General features: G+C 40.5%; 1 protein-coding gene across 2 annotated transcripts in view; it reads left to right on the forward strand.

The window, feature by feature from the left end:
* Positions 1-20030, forward strand: part of ALK (ALK receptor tyrosine kinase) — a 306665-nt gene that overhangs the window by 66484 nt on the left and 220151 nt on the right. For both annotated transcript variants that reach the window (XM_086871346.1, XM_086871357.1), the window contains exon 2: positions 17079-17198. In XM_086871346.1, coding sequence (XP_086727472.1) covers positions 17079-17198 — 120 coding nt within the window. The remainder of the gene's footprint in view (positions 1-17078; positions 17199-20030) is intronic.

A 20030-nucleotide genomic window follows, 5' to 3' on the forward strand; every position in this document is an offset into this window, starting at 1 on the left:
GGATGGCAGCCCTGCCCTCTGGCACGGCAGCTGCACTCCTCAGTTCACTGTCATCCACATTCTTGATTTTAAAATAAAACTTATTTTAAATTGAAAAGTAATTCTAAGCACCAAGCACTTCTATCCATTCTTCCATGTAATTCCACTAATTTTGGTGAGTTTAACAAGGCTTTATAGATGTTTTGCAAGGAGAGTTTTCCTTAAGGAAATTGGCTGGCCTGCAAACCTCTCCTGTGTTCAGCAGCGAGTAAACTTCTCTAGCTCCATTAGATCACGTATTCCTGGAGATCAAAACTTTCTTCAGCTACAAACAGAAAAGCAGAAAAATAGTACATTCCTCCCTACACGCTGCCATTTCAGTTTGAAGTTAAGTTCCAAAGAATATTTGTTGTTAAAAAAAAAAAAAAAAAGAGACAAGTCTGGAAAAATCAATATATTGACAGAGGAAACTTTGTTTCTCTGAGTCTGCCAGAGGATGCTATAAGTTTGTGTCTCACTTGGGTTTAGGTTTTTTGCTAGTTCTGTACTGCCTGGAGCTTAGCCACTAGTAAGATACTAGTAGAGGTAATTCTTTAACCACACAGAGGATTTTCTTGTATTTCTTCAGTAAAGGATATCCCTGATGCTTAGCCAGTGCAGAGGGGCTTTACATATTAGCACAATCTTCAGCTTTTGAGCCCACAATAGCTCTGGATTGTGCTGACTTTTGCTTCCACTTCCAACCAACCATGCAGGCAGACGTTGTAGGATATTTAGCTTTTACTGCAGGACTGGAGCATGCTAAAGTTGTGAACGCCAAAACATCCTGATGAACTCCCCAAATGAATGTAATTCACTACCAACCTTAAAATGCTATTCTACTCTAGAGAATGACTATTCAAAAAAGGTCCTAATTTAATCAATAGAGTAACTCCCCGTGTACATTCAGACACATATAAAATCTGCTAGTGACAACATGATGGCTTTTATTGCTTTTTACTTCTATTAGCATTGCAGAACCAATTCTGTTTTGAGCAAGCTGGAATCTCTGCTTTCCTGTGCTATATCCCCTGAAAATAACAGCTGGCACAGCACAGAGGCTCTCAGCACCTGAGTGCTGTCAATAATGGTGCTGTTAACACAGCTTCTGGTGAGTAACCTACCCTGACCACTGAAAGCACTGGGACTGCACCAGTTTTACTGAGGCTATTATTTTAGTTTACAGAGGGGTTGCTGCTGGATACATTCTAATGTCACATTTCTGACCCCAGGATGTCTTTGAAGGTTAGGAAATGAATGTATTTTTCATTGTCCATCTGAGCACTGTTCCTGCATTAATATAAATCCCCATTGTAATATTTTTACACAGCTGACTCCTGTGCGATAGAATTACATTAAAAGCTGGGAGGTCTCATTCAATTTAGGTAAGGAAGCAGTCATTTGAATACTGACCTCCAACACCTGCAAAACTGTGTGGAAAAAATGGAGAACCTTTGTGCCCGCAGCATTATGATCTGTTTCTTTGGCTGGTAAAAATACAGCTTCAGTCTATATTACTGGAAACCTAACATTGCCTAGAAAAGAGGAAAAAACAGAAAAAAAAAAGAAAAAAGCCGTATTATCTTAAAAAGTTAAGGAGAAATTCTGAGCAATCTTACCCATTTCATCCCAGTTCTGACTGTGTGATGTCAAGTTTTCAAAAAAGACAGACTTAAAAGTGGCAGTTTGAATTTTGATTACAGCACCGTGATTTACCTGTCAATGGTCAATGCGATAAATCCTTTTTAGACTACAACAGGATTGGCATCATACTCTGCAGTTACTGAAGGTGAGGTGATACAGGTACCTCCCTGTCGCCCTGAAAACTCAGCTTCTGAGCTTGCTAACATAGTTTTCTGAGGACTTTTCCAGGACAGTAACTGTAAACATAGATATGTGTACATTCTTTCTGTTACACGTCTTGTGATGGGCATCTCTCATGGCCAGTGCAGTGGGAAAGTGTTATCCTGACCATCCAATCCCTGGCCGTGGTCAGAAGCCTATAAATCCTGGGAGGAAAAATAAACTCACTCTTCCTTTCACCACACCTCAACCTGTGTCCGTGTGATCTATTCAGCACCAGCGGCAACACCTCCCAGCAGGGCTCCAGCCTGGATTTTGATACTGTGTACCTCAGCATGCAGGAGAGTTTGAATTAAATTCACTTTCAGCGCATGCAGTGTAGGAAGCTTCCTGCCCTAGCTGGTAATGATGAAGCAGGTTGGGTGCTGCTGTGGACACAGAGGCCAGTGCCCTGAGAAAGCAGAACAGGCTGCATTTCAGAATAGGGAACAGAGAGGAAGGAGGAAAGCTCTTGATGTTCCCACATGCAGCCTGGGATGTGATGGTCAGAAAGCAGAAGAGCTACCAGCAGATTAAATCCTGGAGCCACGAAAGTGAATTTGCAGCTCAGGCAGTCTGTACAAGGAGATAATGATGCTAATTCCTGTGAGTAGTGAGCTGGATTCTGATCAACCCTGTGTAAGCAGGTGTACTCCGGAGATAGCGAGGAGCAGAAAAACAGGTTAATTACTATTTTTAGCAATGTAATAAGGACAGACTGGGCAAGTTATTTCCCTGATAAATATTAGATTGTAGGTTCTCAGGGAGCAGAAGCATCTGAGATGGTGACTACTAATAGAAAACTCTACAGGAGCTGAACAGAGGCAGATTTCATCCACAGAAGAACATACTCAGCTCCTCACTCTGAGAATCAGGCTGCTCCTATACCCTGCCATCCCTTCAGTGGCCTTCAGATGTTCCAGAGCAAAACTTTCCCTGGTAAGAAGCTCCTGGCTCCTGTAAAATGCCGGGGGAGACCTCCTCTCAGATCCAGTGCTACCTCTGGTAGCCAGAGCCAAGAAAGTTGATGGCACACCCAGTGTCACAAGTAATCCTATGCTTCCTCAGCTCAGCCATGGGTCAGGAGCAGGGATACAGAAAATAAAAATAGAAGGCAGGGAGAGAGAGAGCCTGTTCCTCCTACTTTTTCTCAAGTAGAGGAGGGTAAGAAATAAGGCAACACTGAAGCAGATATTCTGAATTCCTGAAGATTGCTTCTAGCCATCCATCAGATTGGCTGTAGGCCATCAAAGAGCAGGAAGACACAAAAGCTTAGGGACATTTCAGGGGGTAACAGATATGCACTGAGGAGAACCTGGATGAGAGGCCTCAGTATTAAAATATGTGGAGTAACAAGACCCTGACCACCAACTGAATTAGAGTTGTGGGCAGGCAGTGAAGTTAGTGAGCTGGTGGTAAAAATCCCCTTAAAAATCTGTTCTTTTGCATCTTCTGGTCACATCTGTATAATTCAGAAGCTTTTAAGAGTTATTCATATCCTCACTCTGCACTCTGCAATGCATCTGGGGCATGGTGATGTCTTTCTCTATTACCTATTTGTCTTCACAGACTTAAGACACCCTGCTGAACTAGGTCTCTCCTAAGATCAAATTAACATGGGAGAAGAGCATGCTCCCTGGTTTTCTTTTTGCCTGGCTTTCTTTTACTAAATGGGAAAGAAAGAAAGAAGGTTGCTTATCCTCACAAAGTACTTCTTAGAGAGAAATGAATACAGCTCTGTGACTCTAACACATCATCTGAGTGGGTTGAGCCGGAGGTGCCTCTTGCCATGTGCAATGCAGGGCAGTCTCTGTTCCTGTCTAGAGCCCACACAGTCACCTCCACAGCTCACAGATTAGTGGGGGGAGGATGCTCTGAGACAGTGTTGTGGCACACAGCAAATCTTTTAAGCCAGGATAAGTCGCTACAACAGAATTTAATAACAAGTTACTTAATACAAGTGCTTTATTCCTCATGTAATTTCATAGCTTCCCAGAATGTATCAAGCTGTAGTCCTGGCTAATGCATAGTCAGTTCAATAGCAAGCTCTGAAGGGCTGACTGCTAAGGTAATACTGGCTCCTGTTTATTTCTACTTGCTAAGCCGCATGACAAGAACTTTTAAAATACCCCAAATCCTCACCTGATGGTCTCTGTGCATACTTACATACTACCATTGACAGAGGGATGTTAGGCAGGGCTGGGAAGAAGTTTGGAAAACTGATTATTTCAAAAGACATCTAATTTGAAGCCAGTAATTATAAAAGTCTGAATGCTCTTACCTCCCTGATGGGATTCAAACTTGCAGAGAGGCTCCACAGTACCTTCAGCTTAATGCCCTCAGTGATGGATCAACTGCTTGCACTGCAAGACAGCCAAAGGTGTGACTGTGACTGCAGGCGTGGGCAGCTGGTAAACAGAAAGGCCAGAATTTTCTTGCAAAGGAAAGGAAAAGATGTGTTTTCCATCCTGAAACTGCCTGACAGTGTTATTAGAAGAGGGTATGGATATAAGGAGCAGTGCATCATTCTGGTGGGGATTCAGTCTGTTGTTGTAATTCCCACAATTGTTGTGCTGCCTCTGACATGCAGTTCCCTCTCTGTCAATAAAAATAAATTTCCACCTGAAGTTTGTTGCCAATAGAGATGTTTTAAAATTTTAATTTCTTATGAGTTTACCATAGCTGTGCTCATTCTCTTTTGCTCTTTACTAATTTTTCTAAAATACCTTGTTGACTCTCCACGAGTGTTTTTCTGAGTGGCTTTTCCAGTTCAAAGTTCCTGTCAGGGGACTCTCAGAGAGATGCTCTGGCAGCAGAATAGCAAACTCTTATCGTGTCAGATGCATAGGAATTAGAATTACTTAAGTTGTTTTCCAGTGGCAGATTTTCCATCAAGAAATATCATTTTGAAAACTAGACTTCCTATGGGAATATGTCAATTTACACAAAATGCCAAGGTCTTTTTCAGTCTGAGAGAAAATCAAAATGAAGTATTTTGGCCTTACTATGATGAAGCAGTGCTATAATTTACTTCATTTGCAACTATACTATGGTATATTTTACTGTAAAATTGACATGAAACACTTTAATTTTAATTCCTTTACACAGAAGCATTTGGTCCCCAGCTGTTTTTCTATATAAGATTTTATTTTGAGGAAATTTCAGTTTTATTCTTGTTCATTCCAACACATGGATTGCAAACAAAAAGAAATCACGGAGTTTCCTGCAAAGCAGAAATTCGTAATGTTTTTTCAGATCCAGCACCTATTGTGTACCACAGTCATTTGAAAGACCAACTGGTGGATGACTGGAGTACCACACAAAGCAAACAAACAGAAAACCCCAAGGGCTGAAATCTGTTCCCAGTAAATATTTGAGTAATTTCAAAGTATTCATCAACTGCATTCTGCCCATGAACTATTTGCAAACAGACAACAAGTGCCAGATTTCACAAGCAAACTGTTCATTGCAAAGAGTTTGCCTCTTCACTGTGACAGAGATGTGTGTGAGGAGCAGGACAGTAGAGGTTTAGGGAAATTGTACTTTGAAAACCTTGCTTAAAGATTTCTTCATAAAAATATTTGCTGCCTCTTATTCAAAGATTTCCAAACCCAGCGAGCATCTGTCCTGGGATGACTTTATGTATCCAGTTTATGCTGGATATTAAGTTCTGTACCTCTAAGTCTGGTTCTGAGAGCGAAGAGGGGAATAGGAAGCACGGAGTTTGTTTGCAGAAACTGCACTCACTCCTCCACATCCTGCTGTGGACTGTGTTGTCTGCAGCACGGATAGGCAGCAGGACAGAGCTCTCCTTTGCTTTTAGATAGTTTTTTAGCTAGTTGAGGCAGAGAAGTTGCTCTGGACTGTGGTTTATCTTTTTCTTGGAACTGTTCAAACCTACTCTGGACTGAAAACACAGAAAAACACCAGGAGCTCACACCTGTGACCCACCAGGGCCTGGGATGCTGCATTCTGGTTCTGCAGGGAGTGATGAGAGACTGAGCGAGCTGAGCTACACCCGACAAAAAGGACTTTCTGAATTTGCCATCTCTTCAGAACAGCAAGAGGTTTTATTGTTTAATATTAGACATTTTTTATGCTTGTGAATACTTTGCTTGTTAAATAAACAGGTTTTTCACACTTTTCTCCAAGGAAATCTTTTTCCAAACCGGCTGGGGGAGGGGCCACTTGAATTTGCTTTCTAGAGGGACCCCATTTGGAGGTTTCTTCCCAAATTTGTCCTAAACCAGGACAGCATCATTACTTCCATTTTAGTAGCAGAATAAAAAGGCAAAAGAAGAAACTACAAAATTTATCTTAGATCCCATTGTAGATAAAATGAGGTGGAAATGGAATTAGCTCTTGAGATCCAGTTCACAAAACAGTATATATGAATGATAAATTTGCCTTTATTTATAATGGATGTTAGTGTGGTGTTCATCACAGAAGGTGTTCATCACAGTGTAACTCAAATCCAGCTTAGCAGTTTCCATAGCAGACATACAGTAGAGTATATACTCTTTCTTTCCTAGATGTGGAAAATGAGGCATAGATTACAAATTGCTTTGCAGCATTTGGGGCCGGCAGTGGAAAAGTAGCGGGAGGCTCACTGCTGCCTCAGCCTTTTCAGGTCTCCTGTCTCTTAATTTGTCTCTCTTATCATCATCTCTAAATTCACCTTTAGAGCAACTGCCAAAACTACTTTGATTTCAAGACGTGCACACAGATAAAACATTCCACACTCAGAGACTAAAAAAATCCAACAAACCCCATCATGGAAGCAGCTCATAAGGGCAGCTGGTGATGATTCCTCCTCGATTATTGCTTAAGGACCACTATTTGCAAGCACCTCATCCCAGGAGATTTTCTTGTGGAAAAGTCATGGGAGGAAGTCTTCCTGAAGAGGTGCCATCTGTCATGACAAGTTGCCTGTCCTGATGACCCTGGTGCTGAGATCGCATTATGATGACTGATGAGGCCGTCTGCAGCAGTTAACTCAGCTATTTGTAATCATTTCTCTTACAGGCCTTTTGGTAATCACTTTGGGAAATTCTTATTTGAACACTGCAGGTTCTGGGGAGAAGAAAAGCAAAGCTATTTCTCCTGTTGCAGGCAAGGATTTAGACAGACATAAACCTGGGGGGAAATGAAAAACAAAAAACCCACATAAAGTATCTGCCTGTCCCTCTCGACATTTCTGTGCAGCTGTTTTGTTTTATTTTTGTGTAGCTCACGGTGCCATCCACACACCTGTCTCTGTTCCAAGTGCTCAGAATTCCCCTTTCACAAGGTAGGGTGAAGTCATTGGACAGAGACAGGGCTGCTGGACCACCAGAAGCAGGGATTTCTGGGAACAAGGAAACTGTAAAGGTTGTTTTGTTTTCTAAACTCTACTACTGCTTTGCAGTGTGAATTTGAGCAGGTTATTTAAGCCCATGGTTTCTTAGTATCCTTACACACAAGAGGTATGTAATTTATATGTCCATTTTCTATCTGTGTAGTTTATGCCTTCTAATTATTTTATGGGCATATGGGCAGCTGTTCAGCCCAGCCCACCTCACCAGTTCTTTCCCCAAAAGGAAGGCTGTAGCAGCATGTAAGAATATGTAAGAGAGACACCAGAAGGCTCTTCCTCTGTGTGACAGGCAGATGATGGTAACCTACCTCTTCCTACTCACCTTAGACTGTGTCTTGTTGGGTATTTGAACAGTTTCTTTTAATTTGAACTTTATACCAGAGGCCAAATACAAGCCTGAGTAGAACTTCAGGGCAGCATAGTTTGCATCAGCAGAGAGCCTCTTGGCCATCTCCTCCATACACAGGGGTGGTACCTTGAGCTGGAGCTTTTGTGTCACATATGAGCTGCTCTGGTGCCATCCAGCAGGGGTTAGTGGTGGCTGGCAGCATCAGCTGCTTCACATCACTGACCTCTCCTTCGGGAGTGCTGAGGATCAGTTAACTGTTAAGATCTTTGGAAAGCAGCTTCACAGAACAAAATTGTGCCAAGGAACCCAAAACATCCTACAGAATTCAGGGCATCTTCAGAGATACTGCTTCTTATTTTAATTCAGCACCTGAAAAACTGAATGACAAGAGATTTCCCTTTTACAATCTTTACTCATAGTCAATTTAGAGATGTCTGTGTGAGTGAAGACAGGAGTTTCTGATGCCTCACTCAGATGCTTTATGGCTTTCATTTTGGCAGCACTTACAGAACTTCCTTGAGCAGTACTTTCACATCTAAATACCCCACAGATGTAGTCAGAGATGCTGTCCTTTACCTTAAGCAAAATTAAATGCTGCAGTGAAAATAGACAATATAAGCACATTGGCATCCTTCCCAGTAAAGAGAATATGAAGTAGTTTTTATTGTTCCTGCCAAGACAGCTGTGCTTTAGATTGAAATAGTCATCACACCCTTTTTCTATTTCTAGAAATAATGCAGCTTGCCTACCAATAACAAATATCTTGTATTTTCTCTCATACCAAAACACCCTGCACTTTTGTTGCAACTCTGCAACACTATAGCTTAACAGAAGTGCCTAATGCAGCAAATAAATGGGTTTGGCCATGCAAATGGCAGGAAATTCCTTACTGCCACTTCTTCACAGTTTGTGTCTGTTGTACACATGTAGGGCTTCATCTGATTTCTCTCTGAGCGTTCATCTTATGTTTTGATATGATAGGCATAATTTAGAAGTCTCTGCTTTTAAAACACCATCTTTGGATTCAAAGATTTCAGAACTATTCCATGTATTAAAAGTGAACAAGGTCTCTGCAGCTCCAGTGACCTTTCTACAGGTGTTTCCTCTGTTTTCATGATACTGCTGAGGCAAAGTTTCTATGGGAAATGTCACTTCATGATTTCTGCCTCTGTTATACAGAAAATCTCCAGTTTTTAACCAAAGTTGCTGTATTTTATCTCCTTTGTTTGTGACCTATTTTAAATGTGAAGGGGTGGGGATGTCTGATTGAAAAAAAAAAAAAAAAAGCCCCTAGATTTGTATTTCTATATGAAGAGCCATTATTGAGCCTTTTGCCAGAATTAACTTGCACATGTACTTGTGCATTAAGCATAGAATTCCCCTCCTTTCACAGAAGCAATAATAGTAATAATGATAATAACAAGGAAAAATAAGGCTGACTTATGCTGCTGCTGTTGCTTTCTTCCAAATACCCAGTATTTACTGCCTGCCATTTGCAGCTGGCATTATTGAATGGTTCCAGGCAACAAAACACAGCCAGCTTGCACCTAAGGTGGGTTTATGCCAAAGGCTGTTCTGGACATAGTCCCATGCTCTTTGAGGAAGAGGGAAAAGGGATGGTGCACACCTTCAAAAAGCTATATTAAAATTTTATTTTATTTATTTTTTCCACAAGGAAAGAAGTATATGTAGCAGTATTATGGGCTACAGGGAATGAGGGTTCCCAGGCAAATCCAGACAAATCGGATGGAGCAAAGTAAAGACACTTAGCAAATTAATTCAGGCTGAACTTGGACCTTTAAACTGCAGTGAATAAAAGGTTGGTTTTCCCTTGATATGCAATAGGTGTGTGAAACTGAACTGTGTTTCCTGTCTCCCTGCTATCCAAGCTCAATGCTGCAGTGCAGTCAGAGAGAGGGTTGTAAACGCTCAGGTCATGTGTGACTGTGGATGGCTTTGACAGAGAACGGAGGCATTTAGATGCTGTGTATGGAAGGAAAAATAAATGTTCCCTAAACATCGTTACGAGTGTCTCCAGGGCCAGAGGTACTGACATGGCATGAAAGTGTGGGAGGAGAAGTGATTTACTACCTTTTTCATCCTGATCAAAGAAGTATTTAAAAGGTGATGCAGGCTGCCTGCTCTGAAGGTGAAAGCCTTCCTGCAGACCAAAGATTCGGATCTAAAAAACCTTCAAATACTCATTTCCCCAGCATTTAAATATTTGAGGAATTTTTGCATGTGTTTTTGTCCACTGACAAGAAATATAGAGATGAAAATAAGTAAGCACTGAATACCACATCTTAAAGCATGAGACAGAGATTCAAAATGCAGATGTTGAGAAAAATAGGAGCTTGTATTAAAATTTGCAGGGGCTGTGGGCCACTGAATATCTAAATATCTGCAGTTCTGTTAAAGTGATAACTGTTTAGTGGTGTAAGTCAGTGTGTGTATTCTGATTTAGAATGCAGTCAATGTAGCACAAAAAAAGACTTTACGTGTACAAGGAGCAGGGGTTTGTTTCTTTCTATGTCTTTAATCTCACTATTTAAAATTATATAGGAAGTGTGCGGATCTGATGAGACTCCAGCTGTGTGTCTGTGTACCTATGCAGAAACCCAAGGTGAAGGCACTAAATGGTTTGAAGTCAGTGTGTGTAATGAATTATTAAAACACTGTCAAAACAACTATTTCTTTTGCTTGAAAGTCTGGCCACTGTGGTTCTAGAGGTTACGTTAGCTGGGTACAGAGTAGGAGAAAGTAAAGAGTGCAGAGGGGTAGTACGAGACATGCAAAGAGATGAACACTGGCAATGTGTGGGATCAGGACACCAGGTCTGAAAGATGAGAACCATACTGGTATAGCAGATATACCAGCAGAGTGATCATTTTGATCATTTTGGTATGGTCCAGTGTGTATATATATATATATATATATATATGCAATAATCATGCTGATGAGCAACTTCTCAAAAATCCTTTGGATGGAGAACACTTAAAGGAGGGGGCCAGTGCAGCAGGCTCCCAATGACCATGAGTGGAGGGAACTATCTAATGTTGACGCACATACCAAACATTAATTCTGTCTCTCGGTTGTTCCTTTGGAAGTTTTTCTAAGCTACAGCACACACATATCCCAGATGACAGTGGAAGGATCACTTTATTTCCACATGTACAGAAAAAATTCAGATATCTGCAACCTGAAGTACTTTGGTGTGCCTGAGTAGAAAGGTTACCAATTCTGCAGATTTCTACCTGGCATTTTCCTACTGTTTGCAGTGTCTGGAGGTTTGTCTGTACTGCAAGGAAACAACTAAACATTATACCTTTTGATTTTCACTGCATATCTGGTCAATAATTCAGATGCATTTGTTATCAGTCCAAAGACAGGGAGATGTACTGCCCTGTGTTGAAATACCACAGTCCTACAAAATCATGACCCCAATACTCCTTTTCCAATATTCTAAATTGTCTAAAAGCTGATACAAAGAATTCTGAATTTGAAATTCAGAAGATGTGTTTGCACATGGAGCCTTGCTGCTGCAGGGCTTTCCCCCCTGTTTAGCTAAGCTGCAGGCAAGGCAAGCCAGAGGAGCTCGTCTCTTGACGCAATCCTGCCAGCAGGCTCAGCTTTGAGGCTCTGAACCAGAGTTAAGAGCAGTTCAATTACTAACACTCAGTCCTTTGTTTTCTCTGTGTTGCCCACAGAGGTGCTTAATTGTGCTGTAAAAGATTATTACAGCAAAACTCAGCCTGCAGTTGGATTTTTTAAAGGTTTCTTGTGCGCACACAGATGAGTAACAACGTTAAGCCATTCCTAGCCTGGTCTGTAATTGAGGCCCTTTATCAGTGAATCATGGCTGTTTTGTGGGCAGGTCTTCAGCAGCTGCAGAGCACCTGAGATGCACTAGTATGCTCTAGATGGCAGTACATTTTTTACCTCTATTAGTTATTATAAGCTTGGTCATCTTAACTGGTTTATTTTAATACTCTTTGTATGGGAAATGTGGATTATTTCTTTTCCTCCAATGAGCAGCAGCACATTATACCTAGTTAATATTTCCCTGTTGCAATGTCTTGATCAAATTGCAATTTGGGTGTTTCGTTTTCCTCTTCCTCCAGATCCAAAGTCCACAGATCAGGCCACATCTCCCAGACTTAGCATAGACTCTCCTTGCATCAATAAATGTTTATGGGTCATTTTTGGCAGAGGAACTGCCTTGTCGGTAGAAAAAGAATGGAGCTGTGAAGTACCTATTTGCTGATTAATCAGTTATGATACATTTGGGTTTTGTCAATAAAATGTTAATATTCCAGTTGAAAAAGAGATGGGAAGAAGTACATGGCTAACAGAAAGGGTTTAAAAGAAAGTTTTTAACAAGGCTTGCAAAGGAAAAGAAAAAATAGTCAGGGTCAGAAGGATAACCCAGTGGTTAATACAGTTTTGTTAGAGACATGTGCTTTATGTACAGGAAGTGTATGCTATTCCCAAATTTACTCATCAAGCACCTGCCAGTCAGCATTGTTGATCACTCCTGTGCCTCATACAGACTGAAATCACTATCCACAGGTCTGCTATAGCCCACTAAATACAAATTCCCTCTCTGTAGCAATCCAGCACAGTTTTCGTGACACACACACACTATAGTTTATTTGCACTCATCAGGCTTTCAATATGACATAAAATCATTGTAACATAATGCATTATTAAATATATTTTCCAGCTGAAAAAGATAAACTTGACAGACTGTCAGTGAACATTTTCATACTTAGAAAAGGTTAGTGAAAAAAAACCCCGGAGTACATCCACGTATTAATGTAACAAAAGCTCTGCAGCAGCTCAGAGCAAGAAACTGTATGCAAAGAACTTGACCTCTGTCTTGTTTTCTATCAGGATCATAAACAGAACTTGAATTTTACTGCTAAATTTCATTTAGACAATGATTTTTATGAGCATGGTTGAGTGTATGGATTATTCACAAAGCATTTACTTGGGCTGTTTGTTGGGTTTGGTGTTGCTTGATCACCTCTATATAGTGTGTTTTTTGCACTTTCATGGATGACTGAGTATGTTTGTAGATGGGAGGGAAAAGTGAAGAGGGGAAAAGTGAAAACTTCTAAGTGGTGTGAGTACTGTTAGTGTGATTATGAGGATCAATTGTGAACTTGAGAGGGGATTCTCAGATCTTTTCTAGTCAGGGATGGAAAGACACCCTCCAAAAAAATAAAACCAAGAACTTCTGTGAAGCTAGGAGCTCAGCAATCCTTCATCAAGGCCTCCAGAGTTTACACTTCCAGCTGAACAGAGGCAAGCCCAAACATCCTGCTGATCACAGCCAGCCAAGGCTTACTAAAGGCAGGGTCCTGACAGTTCTTTTGCAAGATCAGGGGGTTTGGCTTCAGGATCCTGCAGTGCTGGATCTGCCTCTTCCCAAGGATGCCTTTGGCCTGCCTCTGGTTCACAGGAGAAATCTGCAGAGGTTTCCTTACCTAGGGCAGCCAGTTCTCTGTGAGATTTTTGTTTTAATCAAATGAAGTTGCCTTGCTTCTGAGTAGTTTAGTCCTTCTTTTCTTAACAGTGGAAAGATAACTGCACATTATCCTTTCTGTGGAAAATTGCTACCTTTTACTTAGAAGTGGAGTAACCTTTTCTGAAATGTCAGGCTTTCCCAGAGACTGGAAAATCCAGATTTTAATGTCGTAATATCCTTTCCATGGAAAATCGCTGCCTTTTTCTTAGAACTGGAATAACCTTTTCTGAAATGTCAGGCTTTCCCAGAGATTGGAAAGTCCAGATCATAGTGGTGGCTGTTTCTCAACACATTATTGTAATAATTACTAGGAACTACTCTACTGATGGCTGTTATAAATTAGAGTCACAAATAATACTAATGTTGACTTTTGATTTCCACAAAAAAAAAAAGAGAGATTTTGAGATATTTTTTAGATGTAGATGTAGCTGAAAGTACATGTTGATCTCAGTTATTATCTTACACATCTGTTGCAACTCTGAAATCTAGAGGACAGGTACATGCTGGTCTGTCACCTCAGATTTACCGCTGGGAAACTGCAAATAATGCAGCTCGGTACAGTGAGAGAGCTGAGTAATCAAGTAATATCCAAAGGGAGCAATAAGCAATATTCAGTTATGTGGCAGAGCATTTTTTGGTTAAAGAAAGCTTGAGTGTTTTGGTAAAAATTCATTTACATTTCTGAACTACATGAACCTTTATAAAATTACATATGTTAATTTCTGGGGATATCCCTTCTTCCAGAGCAGACAAAAAAGGGAGGAAATTCTGTTTCTTTAAAAATTACCCACGTAGAAAGCTTTTCTTGTTGTGCCATTTCTCTGTGAACATGAAGGGTTGCTGTACAAAAGAGGTATTTTTCATTAAAATAATACATATTTTATTTAATGAATTAGTAGTCTTAAGGCTTGAGTTCATCACACATGAGCCATTTGCTATGTTTTTTTTTTCAAAACTCCTGTTGAACAGACTGAATTTCACATCCCCTAAGGAGATACCTTTGCACAAGTTTAAAAAACAGAAATGTCAAATGTTCTCTTCAGGTGCATGTTTCTTGCTGTGATGGAGCACCTAGGGCTAGGATTTGGTCCTGGATATGTCTTCAGGCAGGAATATCAAAGAAATCTCTCTTGTACTTCGCCATATGTCTGGCTCCTAAAAATGGAGTTGTCAACTTCCAGTTGCCAATCCATTAATTTTTTTTTTAAAGGTTAGGGTTACTTTTGACAAGTGACAGAGTACCCTGATACAAACAACTGGAATTGGAGGTTAGCATATCTGAAAACAAGGAGACAAATTTTCTCAGTGTCTTTTGGCTTAAATTGAATTATTTTGGAGATGGAAAAACCTCTTTATTTTGTAAAAGGGCTAGAGTGTGGTCTACATTTGCATTACCCTTGCTGCACAAGAAGCATTCACTTAGCTGAAATGGTCTCCCATTATTATCTTTCTCAATGTAAAATGCCCTGAAGGTGGAAGAGGAAAGGTCTCTCCTTTTCCTAGCCTAAACCTGATGCTTAAATCAAATCATTCCTCACTGTGAAGAGTGGCCTCTTGGCTATACAAAAACCTTTTACCCAGCATCTTTTGCGGAAGATAACTTAATTGGGAAAGATTCATAACTTCTGATACAATCTTCTTGTCCTCAAGTTCAGACCAATAGCCCAAGCAAATCATTTGAGATGAAGTTCCAAAATTAACCCCAAAGAATATGGGCTAAAATAGTTCTAAGGTTAAAATGAATTGAACTGAATCTATTCCATTCTTTAAAAATAGAGGAAAAACTTGCAATTTTTTGTATTATCTCTTATTGACCTCTTGCTGCTGAGGGAAGGTTCAGGTGCCTGGACTGTCTTGTCTTCTCTGCTCAGATGTTCAACCTTATTTTTTATCTCAATTTACTGGATATATTGATTCCAGAGGGAACATTTCCACTTAGCTGAGGCTGAAGATAGGCAGGATTTCTGAAGAATGCAATATGGAGAGGCATTTTTTTGGAATGTGAGAATTGCCAGGGAATTTGGAATACTGCAGCTGATTGCTGTGGTGCTGATTCCCCTGGTAGTGATTCCCAGGCAAGGCTGGTCAGGGTAGTTGAAGAGATTTAATTTTAAGTTCTGTGACTGAAGCATTAGGGAGAGAAATGCACCTCAGTGACTTCCTCCCAGATTATTTTGGCATGGGAACAGAGGTGGGAAGCAGGTCAGTTTTTAAGGTTTTTGTGAAGTTTTCAAAGGAATACAGCACAAGGTCTTGTCTCTCTGGTAGCACTAAATGAGTGACATCTGCATGCATTTGGGTCTGTTTGGGGCCACGGAGCCCCAGAGTTCTTGTCTGAGATCTATGATCTGGGAACAGGATATCCAATCATCCCCTCTTTTGGAGACTCACTAGGTACAGATGTTATATAACAGGAATATTGGTATTGGTTGGACATCTCACACCAGGCAAAACACACACGGCTTTGAAAACCAGCCTATTTCAGGGGCTCTTTTTTAAAAAATATGCTTCTTTTATTTATTATTTTATAGTAGCATCAAAGTGAAGCACATTTGTAGGGGGGAAAAAAAAATCTTCTTTTAGCAGCTATTATAACTGTTGTGATAAAACCTGGCATTATTTTCCATAGCCAGCTTTTTCAGGGGCTACTGGAAGACGTGTCTTGATGTTAGGGAGGAAATGCCAATATAAAGATTATTCCATGGTTACCTATCACTTCGTCAATGACAGCTGCAGGCAGAACACCAGGTTTGTTACCTCCCTTCACAAATCTCTGGCCCAATCTTCTGTGTAGCCACATTCTAGACCACAACAGGGGGTATTTAGTTATGGCACTTTAGCTTAGTATAGAGACCAGGTTTAATTGAGCCATTAGGGATACTCATTTTTTGCCACTCAAGTATGTCTTACAATACAGTGTGAAGTCCATTTTTATCTTGAAGATTATTGCTCTAAGCAAGGAGTAAGAGTTACAGCTTTTACATAAGAGTGGTTATTTTTCTCTTGGTTGTGCTACAGCATAGCTCGGTTACAAGAGTGTGCTAAAATTGAGATTGCACTGAGAACGAGATAGGGCACAACTAACACCTGGTGTTTAAGTTTCTGACAGTCCCTCTGAAATTTTTCAGTTTTTCTTTGGTGGAAATGGAAAATAGAATTTTTTACAAAATCAAAGCAGTGATTTCCCCAAGACTTTGGCTATTTACTTTGTTTACTGTTATTCTCATAAAAGTGTCCCTTTTTTATGGCTTCTGCAAAGAAATCAGAAATCCAGAGGTTTGGGTTTTTTTTCCCATCAAGCAAATCTCCCAAACACAAGTTTTTCCTGCCTGTATTCCTACACATTTAATTCTTACCTTTCATCTGAGGATCTCAAAAAATGAGACCAAGTTCCTGATATCTTCAGAAAATCCAAATAAAACATTCACAGGGAAAATGTATACTTTCAAAGCTTGCAGAATTCCACTTTGCTCATTGATCTTGTGTGTCATTTCAGACACTGTTTCTCGTTACACCTCTAACATCATCATGGTCTTGCAGAGTTAGTCCAGGTTTGTACAGAACTCACCTGTTCTGGGTCACTGTAGTATTTGGATCATGAAAAGCACATTTGAGATGTGTTGGGTTGTTGAACACAAGTTTGGTACATGTTTGCCTGTTCTGTGTACGAGATCTTCTTATGCTAGCAGAACTTCAAAAAACACAAACCAAACCGGGGGAGTGAAAGGTCAAAGAGAACTTAGAATCAGTGTGAGATGAAACTTGACAAATTTTCAAGATGATTTTGCACTATAGAGCAACAACTCTCCTGTGTCCCTGTGCATGTGCGTATCAGGAAGGAAGAACCAACCAAGGAGTAGTTGAATCCTCATTGCATATGGTCAATAAAGATTCTTAAGCTCTTTGCACTTGATGTGTAGCATGCAAACAGCTTCATAATGCCTAATGGCCTTTTCTTGGCTTTTTTTTTATTTTTATGAAAGGTCTGAGCCCTTCGGATCACACAGCAAGGAGCGCTTCTCTTCCTCCTCATTACTCTGCTTGGAACTTGACCTGGGTCATGAGAGATACATCCCCTTTCTATTCCCACAGAGGACGACACAGTGAGTACCATGAATATGTTATCCTCAAGAGGCTGAAACTCCCTGCCAAAGGTTTTGGTGCAATACTGGAGTAAAGCAAAGCAAGTCAAATATTTCATGGTAAAATATCCGTACTGGCAGCATTTGAGGGCACTAGTAAGCCTTAGTACCCCTTACCAGATGCCCCTGGCACTTCCCCCACCACGCCCAAGGACCCAGAATTTGAGCCCAGCCCAGCCTGAGGTCATTTCTATCTCTGTGGAGGTGCCTGGTGACCTGGGCTGCCCCAGCCTTCCTTCTAAAACAAGAGCCCAGAGTGCAGTATTTGAGTGGTATGTTGAAATTCGCCAATATCACAAAGAGAGGAGCTGTGTACTGAACTTTCTGCTTTCCATCTCCTTTTCTAACACCTATCCCTTCAAAAACCTGGGAATGTGTTTTCATCTGTTCTCTGGTATGACCTATCCATGGCCATTCCACTGTGAAGTACGATGGCCGTAGCTGGGTCTGGACTGCGCAAGGCAATATCTAACATGCAATCCAGAAAGTGACTGCAGTAGAATATATCTACTATATATCTACTACCAGTCTCTACGCAGGGAGATAAGGTGCTGAGAGGCTAATAAGATTTACTCACCCCAAGCCTGTAATTATCTGCTTGAGGGAAAAGTTTGACCTACCTATATGAAGGAGCCCCATATTTCTTCAAATTTATGTTGCAGCCTTTTATGTGTGCAATATATATTCTTTCCACTGGCATACAATATCTGCTCCTAGCTGTTGTATCTGCTTGAGTGATGAGGACACACCAATTTCATTTTGGAAGCAACAGTAGTACAATCTTTTTTTCCCTTACTTGGTTTTCTCAGAAGTTGCAAGAATGGTTTTTAATTTATCCTTTATTACTTCTTCCTAAACTCTTTCAGTTTCTCAGTAATACTATTCTAAGGGAAGGCTTTGTTCTTAAAACCTAAGAGCACTGATTCCATCTGACAGCATCACATGGAGATAAATGTACTGCATCCCAGCAGAAATGATTTATGATGATTTTAGCTGATTGCACAAGACTAAATCCTACCATATTCCAACCATCTGTTTTGCAAGGAAAGGCAGGAATTTGATGAGGTGTTACACAAAGTACAATATTCACTCAGGACAAGTCTAAACTGTTTTCTTCCTCAGTAGGTGTAATTTAGGACATGCACCTTGAAGTATCTGGAGAATCTTGAAGAGAGGCAGGAATAATTTGCTTTTTCTAGCTTTCCAATATAACATTTACAAAAATTTAAGTTAAAGGGTAGAAGTCTTTATTTTAATTTAATTTCATTTAATTAAAGGGTAGTAGCCCTGGAAGGCACACATTTCAGGCTGGAACATCCCATAGCATCACTGCAAAGACACTTCCTGCCACTTGAGATTTGCAGTCCGCAGAGGACTGATGTGTGTATGTGCAGCAGAGCCTGTAGGCATAGCCCAAGAATAAGAGGATGCTTCTTAAAACTTCTATTACTCTGCATACCTTCAGCTTAAAGCCACTGGCTTAGTGGCTATAATTTTATTAGTAAACTTCTTTACCAAACTAAGTAAACTTGGTTTATTAGCAAACTTCTCAGAGAGCTGGATTTCTGTTCAGAGCTGCTCTGTCCATGACAGGGTGGAGAGTTCTTTTCAGTGGCTGATTAGTGGCCCTGGATCTACATGGCTCTGTGAAGGTCATGCAGGGACTCAGCAGAGTGAGGAAGAAGACAAAGTTAGACCATCCAAGCTCTAGGTGAGTACTCTTGTCCCAGGACCCAGCCTTCTGATTAGTAGTTAATCCAAAATCACACAATAAATCATAAGCAGAAACAAAACCCAGTGGCCTTTTACTACCAGAGTGATCTCTTCTTCTGTCAGCCTTCCTTACTGCTCCCAGCATGACTGATTACCAAGTATTCAATAAAACTTTTATCAAAACTTCATTTGCCTAATCATCTGATGGGACCCATCTAATTAACTGGCTGACATTGCTGGAGTGGGGCAATATTAGTTGTCTTAATTACACTTTCTCTGTGTTCTGCTGTTGGAGAAATCTCTGATTGAAAGAATGAGTAAATTGATGCATGGTGTCCTTCTTCCTCTGCCAAACTAAGTTCTCTTCTCTTTTGCTCAGAATTAAAAATTCTGACAGACTCTCTCTGGTAGTTCTGGCAGGAACAGTGCCTGATGATATCTTTGAATCCCAGAAGATAATCGCTGGCACAAGAAGATACTTGAGTGGTGCATTCACAAGACTTTTTTTCTGTTTTGTCTAGAGATTTTTTTAGATTTGCCTCAATCCAAGCATTGATTAATCATCAGTCATCTCAGAGATGCAAGATCCACCTGCCTTTCAGAAAAAGAATAAAAACTGCATGTGAAGTCAAAATTATCTGGGAATTCAACCTGTGAGGCAGGAAGAGACTTTAAATCTCCAAATTTTTTATATCCTTTTGTTCTCATGAGGTACACTCAGACTATTTCCTGTGGCCAGAACAAATTTTAATGCATTCTGCATATGTGGACTTATGGTAGCATATTAATCTTCCATTTGCAGATCTGATGGATCTCTGTCCTGAGGCTTACATGATTAACTGCACCCAGCCACATATTTCATTTTTTGTCCTGGCTCGTTGAATGTTAATTTTCTCCTCTGTACAGGTATTCTATAAGAAATCAATTGTCCACTACATAAAATCTTATAAGCTTGTGAAATAGGAGTTCCAGATGACAGCTGCCCCTCTGGACCTTCATGCAGTTAACACAACCCTCTTTGCCCCATCCTCTCCATCTTCCTGGGCCAGCCAACAACCCTGCACCTGGAGCATGATCCTG

Source organism: Cyanistes caeruleus, chromosome 2, assembly GCF_971803275.1.
Source record: "Cyanistes caeruleus chromosome 2, bCyaCae1.hap1.1, whole genome shotgun sequence".
Lineage (NCBI taxonomy): Eukaryota > Metazoa > Chordata > Aves > Passeriformes > Paridae > Cyanistes > Cyanistes caeruleus.